We start from the raw sequence: 11,716 nt of genomic DNA on the forward strand, positions 1-11,716 counted from the left end.
ATGTAGGCCATAGCAAATTGGGTTTTCCATTATATTTGTTTATCATGTGACTTAAAAGAACTTCAAATTACCAGAAAACAAATAGTACAATGTTTCCTTAGAGGATTCTCATCAAAATCACTTGCTTGCCAGCAAATGGCTTAAAAAGGAATTAGATAACTGTCTGGCTGGTGATGCATTTCAGGGTATAAGGAGTTCTTAACATGCTGCTGATTGTGTTGGCTACTCTTTGGGAAGAATTCAGAGTATGAAAAGGCTATAAAATAACAAGAAATAGGAGCTGGATCAGACCATTCTGACCCTTAAGCCTCTACCCTTCCATTCAACAAAATCATGACTGATGTGCCCCAGGTCTCACTTGCTCTTTCATGCCAGCTCATCGTACCCATCAATTCCCCAGTATTTCAAAACTCTTACCTACTTCCTGTTTAAATACTTTCAGAGATCTAGATTCCACAACTGTGTGATAGAGAATTCTAATCATAGTCCTCTGAGAGAAGAAATTCATTCATATCTTGAGTTATAAATGAGTGTCCCTTTTTTTCTATAACTAGAATTGCAGAATTGTTACATTGCAGAAGGAGGCCATTCGGCCCATTGTGTCTGCACCGGTTTTATTACCTATGTCCCCTGCTTCCTACTAGTAGAAACATATTCTTAACATTTACCCTGTCAAGCCCCCTCAGATTACCCCTCATTCTTCTAAACTATACTGAATAAAGGCCTAACCTGTTTAGCCATTCTTGGTAAGCCCACCTCTGTCACAGGAATCAGCCTAGTGAATGTTTTTCAAACTGTGTTCAATGCCAGTACATCCTTTCTTGAATAGTGAATGTCTGCATAAGTATACAGACAAGAATTTACTATAAGCGTTTATGAGTATTATGCAATTTTATCCAATTGCTTTTTTGATTTTGCAAAATAGGACAGATCTTTAGGCCATAAAGTTAGAAAGTCGGAATCTCTTGGGTAAACCTATGCAAGGGACATCGTTTCTTTTTAAAAGGATTTTAATTATATAACATCAATTTGTATTTGTAACACACAATTTGAAGTTGTAAAATGGCTTAGGACACTTGCCAGGAGTATTATTACGTCTTGATATTAAGTGATATAAAGGGGTATTAGAAATGTCATCAGAAGCTTGATCAAAAAGTGATTTTAAGGTGCGTCAAAAAGTGGAGAATATGAGATTTAGAAAGCAAATTCTGGAGTTTAGGGCCAAAGCACCAGAAAGCGTGGGGGGTAATGAGGAGCAATTTAAAATTCGGGCTGCACGGGAGTCCATAATTCGAGTATTGCAGAGATCTTCGAGTGTTATCAGGCTGCACAAGTCTAGTCAACATTTGAGTGACAGGGAGTCGTGATTAAAGGTAGTCTTCAGATGAAACAGGATAAGAAAGAGGGGAGCAGTTGGACTAGGATGTGCAGGTGTAACTCACTTCACATCTTAGTTTCTGTACTTATTTTTATACTTTCATTATGAATTCCTGAGTCCCTTTTATGATGGAAGCTGTTAACATGGAAATGTTGTATTTAATCCCCACATCTAATCACTGATGCAGATTTTGAACAGCTGGGGCCCAGACACTGATCCTTATAGTACCCACTAGTCATAGCCTGCCAAGCTGAAAAGGACTCATTTATCTATACTGTGTTTTCATTCCATTAACCAGTTCCCAATCCATGCCTTATTCTCACATGTTCCAATTTTGTTTACCAACCTTTTGTGCGGAATCTTGCCAGATCTTCTCTATATTGCTAGTTTTACCTTCAAAAATACTCCCAACAGGCTTGTCAAACATAATTGCCCTTGCATAAATCCATTTTGATTCTGCCTAATCCTGCAATTATTTTCTCAGCATCCTGTTCTTCTCCTTTAATATGGATTCCAGCACTCCCTTACAACTGATGTTGGGCTAACTCACCTGTAGAACCCATTTTCCCTATCCTTTCTTTCTTAAATATGGGGTTACATGGCCAACTTCCAAACTGCAAGAACCATTTCAGAGTCAATAGCAGTTTGAAAGATGACAACCAATGCATCTTTGAATACTCCGATTTGGATCATATGGTCCAGGGTATTTATCACCTTTTAAGTCCCATTATTTTATCTAGTACTAACAGTTTTTAAACTAATATTTATGTCTTGCAGTTTCCTCACTTGCACAAAATGGTTGTACGTGCAGTGTTATCCTGTGTCTCCATTTGGTAACTGTATTTTTTACCCAACAACATTGTATCAGCTCTTCACCTCAGAATAAACACATTTTATGCTGAGTTTCCAGAGGCCAGCACATGGAGACTGCGAGGCCTCGTGTTCAGCAGAACACAGACTTGGTGAAAAAGACTATATATTGATTACTTTTAAAAATACTTTCTATTCTTATTCTGGACTTGGAGTAACTTGTGTACTTTTTAAAACTTTGTATTCCTATGCTGGATGTTTTCCCACTCTTTCAATTCTGTAACAAACACTTGAGGTACCCTGTACCAAAGATCGTGCTGAAAGAGGTGACATTACAGACTTTTCGCTGCACTCTTTTGAGAGCACGTGACAATAAATGCTATTCTATTCTATTCTACAAAGTTCAAAGTGTTACAGCATTAATTATAAAAAATATATGAGCACTTATTAACTCAAGCATGCTGTAAGGTACAGTAACTATACTGACAAAAACATACTTCTTTTAAAAATGAAAAAGAACAAGCCTTGTTTGTTGCAATGTTGGTAACGTTGCAAAAAGTACATTAGGCAATTAAAAACCGATCAGATAATAACATATGGCCTGAAATTGTATTCCTACAAAAACAAAAATAACATTAAATCAAAATTGTGAAATAAACATACATCTTGCTGACACTGTTCTTGAACACCTGATTTCTAGTTTCACTGATCCAAAACTGTTGAAATTAAAAGAATGTAGTCTTTGAGTTGAAGCAAATATGGAAGTATGCCTTCCTCTTTAAGGGCTTACAAAATACCTGGAAATGATTCAAAACGGTTTTATCTCTGTAACTCATCCATCATGGTCAAAAGAATTACATCATCAGTTATCATTTGAAGGAGTTCCTTCAGACAAATGCCATGACATTATAATAAAACCGTGAATGCTGAAAATCTGAAACAAATTAAAAATTGCTGGAGAAATGCAACAGGTCTGGCAGCATCTGTGGAGAAAAATTAGTTAACATTTCGAGTCCAGTCACCTATCTTCACCTTGCAGTTATGAAGAAGGGTTACCGGACTTGAAACACTAACTCTGCTTTCTCTGAACAGATGCTGCCAGACCTGCTGAGTTTCTCCACCAGCTTGTTTTTGTGCCATGACATTATGCCTTGGCTGTCTCCGCCAAGTCCAAAATCTTGCAAGTGCTGTAATGTTCTGACCTAAATTTATCCGTTATCAACACCACTGAGAGAGACAACTGGAATGACTATTGACCTTGCTATTAAGGCAACCTTACTGTGTGTAAATTGCCTGCCATGTTTACCTACTTAAAACATGGAACTGCACAAAAAGTACTTCATTGGCTATGAAGTGTTTAAAAGAAACCTCTAAGAACATGAATGCATGTTCTTTTCATGACATTGAGTTTCTGTCCAACCCAACAAGTTAGAGGGAGGCCCTTCTGTGGTAAGATGAAAATGAACAGAAAAGAAGGATATAATAAACCAGTTTCCTTCAAGGAAGCTATGACTTAAGTAGTGATCATGCAAACTTTTCAGAAGCTGCTTGAGATTAGATCTTTGTTTCAAGCATCACAGACCTATCTCTGAAATCTCTGCTTGGGATTATCTTATCAGTCGGTATGTACATGGTACTCCTGAGCATAAAACTATTCTTTAGCTTTCGTGCCATATATCTCCACTGCAGTGTAATGCAAAACAGACTGGATCTTGTGAGGAGTGTGCAGACCAGGAAATCAACCAAGTTGTCCAAAGTTGTAGATTAACACACGTTATCCAATTTTCACAGGGCTTTTAAAATGGTGCCCTCCTTGCTGTAGAACTCTGATTCTAAAATAGAAGGCAGGAAGAAGCTAGAACCATAAGAGGGTTTGATCAAGTCCTGAGTTGGGATTGAGGGAGGGAAATTGTCTGGAATCTATACTCTGGATTTGGAATTTTGTATTTCTCTTGGAAGGTTAGAAAGTTGGAAGTACAACCAAGTATCTCTATATTCTGTAGAAGAACTTGTGTAATACTATCTGTCACTGATATAGTAGCAAACTCCCTTCAAGAATTGGATTTTCATTTGCCATCATGAACAGTGAATTGACAAAAGGTGCTCCAAATGTTGCATTATTGTCTTGCAATCTGCAGAACCATCTTAAAGCTATTAATTGAAAGTTTTCTTTTAATATATTCATGGGATGCTGGTATCACTGACAGCCACTTTTTTTGTTATATATTTTTAAAGCAACCTGCTCAGATGTATTATCACACATCTGTGGAGTGGGTGGGACGTTGTTGTATTTCCCTAATTGCCCTTGAGGTGATGCCTTCGTTTTAGCTGTTGCAGTGTGCATCATGGTCTGTTAGGAGTCCGCTGCATTGCCCTGGGTTTGCAGTAAGGCAAAAGACACCAGACATCCATCCTTAAAGTGAACTGTTGGGTTTTTATGACAGTCCAGTAATTTTGTGATCCAGGACTAAATTAGCTTTTCTTCTCTCTCGCTCTCTGTCTCTGTCTCTCTGTCTCTCTCTCTCTGTCTCTCTCTCTCTCTGCTTCTCTCCCCGCTCCAAGAAAAAGCTTCTATGTCAGGATTTCAACTTGTGACTTTGGATTATTAATGCAGACTTTGCTGTAACTAATCCAGTAACATTACCACTATTCTGTGTGCCCATTAAGCCACATCTTGCCCATTTTTAAATTCATATTTCATATCTTCGGGCTAGTCTCCATCCCAAGTTTAGAGTGGATATGGTTCTTTGGAACTATGGTGATTGTGGGGTGAAGAACAAATTGGACTAACTTTCCTCTATGGTGACAGCAAAGTCCCTTTCTTATTTTGTGGCAAAACACGCGCTTAAATATTTAGCTTTATGACAGTTTTCTTTGGCACATGTGCATGATTCAGAGCTGACTAAATTTGTGGTAAATGAGTTCGGCTTATGGTGACTGAAACACTTCGGTTTCATCATGATCTGAATTAAGCAATTTCCAATGAATAATTTGGGTATTTGATTTTGGACTTGTGGAGCTGGAATCCCACCATCAGCTGAGTGCATATGCAAAGTGTAACTGAATAAATTAACCCTCCCCCCACCCCCCCAAGTTTTCATTAGAGGTACCATGAATTGCATTGGTACAAGACCAGTAAGAAGGAGGAACTTTCAGCATTGACCATGACATTGTAATGCAGTTTAAATTACAGTCGGAAATACAGCAGCATAGGCTGAATGGCCCCATTCTATTTCTGTCAAGCTCATTTTCCTCCTTTGGTGACAGATCTGTGTCTTCACTCTGTTTACCCACCTTGGTTCCACAACCTCCATTACCGATATTACAAATAGAAATCTATCAGTTTCAACTTTCAGACTCCCAGCCTCAGCAGTTTTTTGGGGAGAAAGTTCCAGATTTCTGCTTTTTATTTTGTGAAGAAATGCTTCCTGACAGGAACCCTGAATATCTTGGCACTAATTTCAATGTTCTGTTCCCTTGTTTTGGACTCTGCCACTGGAAGAAATCATTTCTCTCTGTCACCTAATAAGATCTATTGATCATCATTGACCCCTCAATTAGGTCAGCTATTAATCTTCTATACTGGAGAGAATACGTGTCTGAGCTGGTCCTCATATTTTTTTAATGGCTGCTTTGTGTCCATCTAACAAGAGGCTGAACCATTGATTGTTAGTTATTTGTTGACCATCCATTTAAGGATGTAAGCATACTTGTTGTTCAACAGTGTTAGGACTGGGTGAGTTTTCTTTAACCAAGTTAAGTTATTACTTGTTGGTAGCCAGTCTGACTCAAAAATAGAACCTGCAGTGGTAGACCAGTCGTAGCAATTCTTGACTGTACAGACTAGCTCTGGCATGGATGAAGTAATTCTAGTTGAACATGTGTGACGTAGTTAACGAAATCGTACTGCTAAGCTGTACAACATTGATGGTTACGTTCCTACAATATGCGTATGAACTTGAGCCTCCTAAACTCTTATCCACTCCCAGTTTGCAGCTGTACTTTCTAAACTTTGATAAGGGGAAGTTGGTGTATTATTGTCAGACATAAGTATCCATGCAACTCAACTAAGATGACCTGACCAAAAACCTAGTGTAGTAATTTTTCAGAATCCAGTGTACTGGAGGTTTGAATCAGTTAGCTGAAACACTCTGGAAGCAAATAATATTCCTTGTTTACTTGCTGCTACGCTAAATCTGCATTATTAAGTTTGTCCTGGTATGACTTAGCAGAACATGTCTTAATTTGTGCAACTGTCAAAATTGTTTAGTCCCTATTTGAGCATTTGAATTAATGCATTCACAGTCCTCCAACTGGAGATTAAGATTGCAATTCTGTATAATTTTAATATTCAGTAGCTTCTAAATTTCTGGTGATAGGAAAATATTTTTATGCAGTACTTGCCTGTGTGGTTTCTGTAGCAACATGCATGTTTACTTGAAGTGATCAGGACTATTTATTGTTATCTTTAAAGGCTGTTTGAAGTCATTGCAAATATTTGCACAGCTACATGATGTTAAACCTTGCTAAATTATTTTTCTTTTCAATATCTCTCAGGTCATACTGAAATAGTGAACCAGAAGCAGCTGAATGCTCAAGACATCTCTATGGAAACTCATGAACAGGCTTATTGTAAATACTATCCTCTTCCCTCCCCACCTGCATCTATATTAGGCTTACCACAGCCAGCATGCTAACCAAATTAAGAGAAAATCTATTTAGATTAAGCAAGAATACAAAATCATGACAGGAAATTCATCATAAATTTATGGATGTAGATGTGTTCAGACACATATTTAATATTCATATATACTGTAAATAACCCTAGCACTGCGACAAATGTTACAATCAAAGAAAATAGTATATCTACTTTCTGATGTCTCATTTTGTGGAGATGTTTCACCATTACATTCTATAAAGAGTGTGATATGGTTATATTGTTAATCTGTTATGAGATCATTGTATACAAAAAAGACAGCACCTACAGGGTTGGAAGAATCCTCACAGACATTATAGACAATAATGCTCCATAGAAAATAGAATCCCATTTTGAAAATTAGTGTACAAAATGAGTTCCTAATTTTTCAGTAGTAACCTAATCATTCAGTGGAAAAAAAAATGATTGAGTGATCAACACTTTTTTTTTTAAACAGAACAAACATGAGCAGTGACTTTTAATAAACAACAATAATATTTCTAAGTGAACACAATGGGTATAAACTTCATATTAATCTGAAACATTGCACAGACGTAATTTGACTTATCAAGGTTTGTTGTCTTTGGATTGTTTATGCCTTTGTTGCCCGACAAGCAAAACATGAAAGGATGTCCTTCTTCCCAATGTAATGCAGTAACATTGAATTGTTTAGTTCTACATTGGCATCAGAAGATGGAGGATCCTTTAGTTTGTAAAGGCAACTTATTTCCAAGTATGACGAATTATGTCTAACTCTGAAATCAAGTTCTCGACACTGATTGTTATGAAAGAGGATTAGAAATGTGGAAGTGCAGAGAATGTGGCTAGCTACAAAGTCAGACAGGATTACTTGCAGAGACAAAGCTTGTCTGTTTTACTGCAGCTACAGTTGTGCTTGCTCAAGATATCCACTGTGTTAAAAAGATTCTTCTGACTCTGAAAGGTGCACCATATTATAAATTCATTTATAATCCAGAACATGATATATGTAACAGTGCCTAAAAAAAGAGGGACAATTATTCACGATTATGTGCGAAGTGTAAGTTGTACCAAAACTGTATTTAGTGTGTTTTCTCATGTTAGTAAAGCAGACAATTTAGCTGGCAAAATTTGATGAAAATCTAGGTGGAGTATATGATGAGAGGAAAAATTAACTTTTTTAAAAAGAAATATTCTTTTTCTAACAAAAAGGCTCTTCCCAAATAAAATTGCACCCTAATTTCACTATTGACGTTTTACCGGCGACAGTGCAAAGGTGGGGGCTGGTAATTTTATTTTTTCTTTAAGCCAAATTATATCCTAAGACCGTAAATCTTACCAAATTTATTGTCTTTATTTTACAAGTCACAGTAATCCAATAGTGACTCTAATATAAAGTTTAGAAGAGGCATCAGATACAACAGAGCATTGTTCAACAAAATTAGTTTGTAGTGTCTAAAAATTAAACACAAAATACACAAAGACTCTAGTATAATGTTTGAGTTCTGTCATTAAGTTTATTTTAGTGCCAGTACAGCAATCAGTAACCACAATAAAGTCAGCATGCAGCATACAAAAATAAAAATAAAAATTTTTTTATATTTTTTAATTGTACCTTGTATTTAAAGAATTATTGTTTCAAGATTTAGTAAACATTTTAGCTAGATCCATCCAGCGTAATGATTAGAAATTAATAGCTTGATCAAAATCCTTACTGTGTTGAAAGTATATACCATTTTCATAATAGGTTTACCTTTTCATAAGATTGGTTTTCTGATAGGTATGTTTATGATTTTGTACTAGAACTGGTCCTAAAGATAATGTGTAGTATTGTTTTTCTTCCTTTGTTAAACTTTTCTCTTATTGAGGGTTAGTAGTCAGTTTTTAATCCTATACTTATATAGACATGGAGTTCAGTTAATACAAGTCAACTGAAATTATGGTAATACAGTGATAAGATACACCATTAACATATCGGAAATTATATCACAATGAGACTTTCAAATGACAACACAAATGCCCATTGTGATTAGTTCGATAGCTATTACGTCATAATAAATTTCTCGGGTGTGTGTTTATTTTTGAAGCTCTGTTTCTATTTTCCAAGCATACTTATTCAACGATATTGTGTTTCATCTATTATGCAGCAGCACAGTACTTTTCATCAAAGTTATGATGTAATAGCAATAATTTCTGCTATGAAATAGTGTACTTGGCTTAAAAGCTTGTTGCACTATAGTGAAAATGGCTCACTTTTTGGCCACAGCACTTATCCAGCGCACTTAGTTTTTTGTAAGGCTTCATAATCCACCTCATAACAAATTTTATTGTCTAATTAGAATTTTACATTGTATAAGTTGAACTTAATTTGAAATAATTGTATGTCACAATAAAAGCATGAATTATGAGTAACATTAGATTTTTTTTGGTTTTAAGAATAGATGAAGTTGTATGTTTTTACATCAGTTTTCCAACTGACAACATGGGCCATTTGACCTGCAGATATTGGCTTTGTGACATCTGTGTACTGTCGGATGGTAAAATATTGATACTGTTTGAATATTTTCAAAAAGGTGCATCCAAGGAACATTTTGCTTTAGTGTTCTCAAAAACAAAAGGGTTTGTTGTTTCTGAAGTGTTATGACTGTCTCAGTTAGCATGCAGCTAAAATATTTGATCCTGGTGATGTACAAATATGGATAACATATCTTGTTGCACTTATGTACATAGTAAATATGTAATAAAGCTGTCTTTATATTGTAAAATGAGCAGCAGAGGTTTTTAAATAAAAACTAAATACTCCGTTCAAAGCATTCTCATGAGAGAGGCAGTTGTGTGTGAATTGTAACTCTTTACTGAAATATAATATATTTCCTATTGGAATACTTAGCAGTTAACACTTAAACTGTATTTTTAAAAGCTATATATGAAAATTGTATGCTGCAATTTCTGTTCAGGAATGAACTCTCAAGCCTCCATTGGGGTGTACTAACAATATTTAATCTCTCATGCTTGTAGCTTTGAGCAAAAATAAAATATTCAAACCATATCATAAAAGCTTGACAGTCAAACAGCATCCCTCCCCGGAACAGAACATTTTAGCCAAACTAAAAGCAATTTGTGTCCCCTTTAACTCTACCTTATTTGCAATTTACTGGATTGTAATATCAAGAATTATCTAACGTCACACTAAAGAGGCATGGATGTTTGTAATCAATACTATGTAATTTCTCTGTTTATTTCACTGATCATAAAATGATCCATAGTGTGTTAGGTTGGAAATAATCACTTAAGCTCTTTTGGCAAATGCCTGGAAAGTGTTCAGATCAATACTTCACAAAACCAATTTGAATTGTACTTGTGACTCCAGCCAAATAACTTCTCTCGCCGTGATGTTTGGTGAATCTTAGCAGTTGAAGAATGTAATAGCTGCACTCACACAGGCTGCAGTCTGCAAGCACACAGGCATATATGGAGCACAGTGATACTTGTGCCACAGGCTTTAGTAATCTGTCACTTTGCAATGAAATTATTTGTCTGTATACAACTTGTCCATTTCTCGGATGTACCATACTGACTGACTTTTCACTGTAATACTGCCAGATTATCCTGTTTATGCTTCAGTTATGTCATATATTGAATGAGATTCACTGTTATGTTTTTGAAAATACATCTATTTGTTTTATGACCATTGAGGGGAAAATAAAGAAATATTTGGGAAAAAGTTGTGTTATTTCTGAATTGTTGGTAATCCATCTGTACACATGTAGGTTCCTGTGTATATTCTAGAATAATTCCAACCCTATAGAAAATAAGAGTAGACCATACAGCCCTTTAGACCTGTTCCACCATTCAGTACAATCTTGGCTGATTATGTAACTCAGTACCCTGTCCTTGATTTTTGCCTCGTACCCTTTAGTCTGAAAAACTACATCTAACTGCTTGTTGAAAGCATTCAATGTTTTGGCCTCAACCACTTTCTGCAGGCTCACCACTCTCTGGATGAAGACGTTTCTTCTTATCAGTCCTAAACGGCCTACCCTGTTTCCTTAGACTGGTTCTGGATTCCCCAGTCATCAGGAACATCCTTCTTACATTTACTCTGTCAAGTTCTTTTAGAATTTTGAGATCCCTCCCCCTTATGCTTCTAAACTCCAGTGAATTTAGACCTAACTAATCCAATCACTCTTCATACATCGGACCTGCCATCCCTGGAATCAGTCTGGTAAAACTTCTTTGCACTCTCTCCGTGGCCAGAACATCCTTCCTCAGATAAGGAAATCAAAACTACATACATCACTCCAAGTGCCATCTCACCAAGGCCCTGTACATTGCAGCAAGACATCCCTGCTCCTGTACTCTGATCCACTCACTATGAAGGCTAACATAACGTTTGCCTTCTTTGCTGCCTGCTGCACCTGCATGCTTACTTGCAGTGACTAGTGTACAAGGACACCCAAATCATTTTTACACCTCCAACTTTCCCAATCTTTCACAATTCAGATAAATAATCTGCCTTTCTGTTTTTTCTTCCAAAGTGAACAATTTCACCTTTATCCATATTACCCTTCACCTGCCATGCATTGCTCCATTCTCTTGATTTGTCCAAGTTAATGGTAATTCAAATACATTTTTTGAAAGATGCTTAGCCAAAGTTTTTCTTCAAAAGATTGAAAGTGGAAAATGCTGAAAATTGTCAGTGGTCAGACAGGATGAGTGGAAAGAGACTGAATTTAACTCATTGATTTTGTTTTGAAAACTTACTTAGTAGTTAAAATTGAGTCCCTTAAAGTTTTGGATTGATCTTTTACCAGAACATTGGGGAGTTGGAGATTAACAGCTTTCAACTAAGT

At 36.3% G+C, this 11,716-nt stretch overlaps 1 protein-coding gene across 10 annotated transcripts in view; it reads left to right on the forward strand.

Annotated features, from left to right (window-relative positions):
• mbnl2 (muscleblind-like splicing regulator 2) overlaps window positions 1-10,587 on the forward strand; it is an 88,270-nt gene extending 77,683 nt beyond the window's left edge. For 6 of the 10 annotated variants that reach the window (XM_048597702.1, XM_048597700.1, XM_048597701.1 and 3 more), the window contains one exon: window positions 6,746-10,587. In XM_048597702.1, the coding sequence (XP_048453659.1) occupies window positions 6,746-6,885 (140 nt within the window). In that variant the 3' untranslated portion in view covers window positions 6,886-10,587. The remainder of the gene's footprint in view (window positions 1-6,745) is intronic. The other 4 variants (XM_048597704.1, XM_048597706.1, XM_020527386.2 and 1 more) reach the window with 1 other exon arrangement.
• Window positions 10,588-11,716: the final 1,129 nt, after the last annotated feature.

The sequence above is a fragment of the Rhincodon typus genome, chromosome 6 (genome assembly GCF_021869965.1).
Source record: "Rhincodon typus isolate 14 chromosome 6, sRhiTyp1.1, whole genome shotgun sequence".
NCBI lineage: Eukaryota > Metazoa > Chordata > Chondrichthyes > Orectolobiformes > Rhincodontidae > Rhincodon > Rhincodon typus.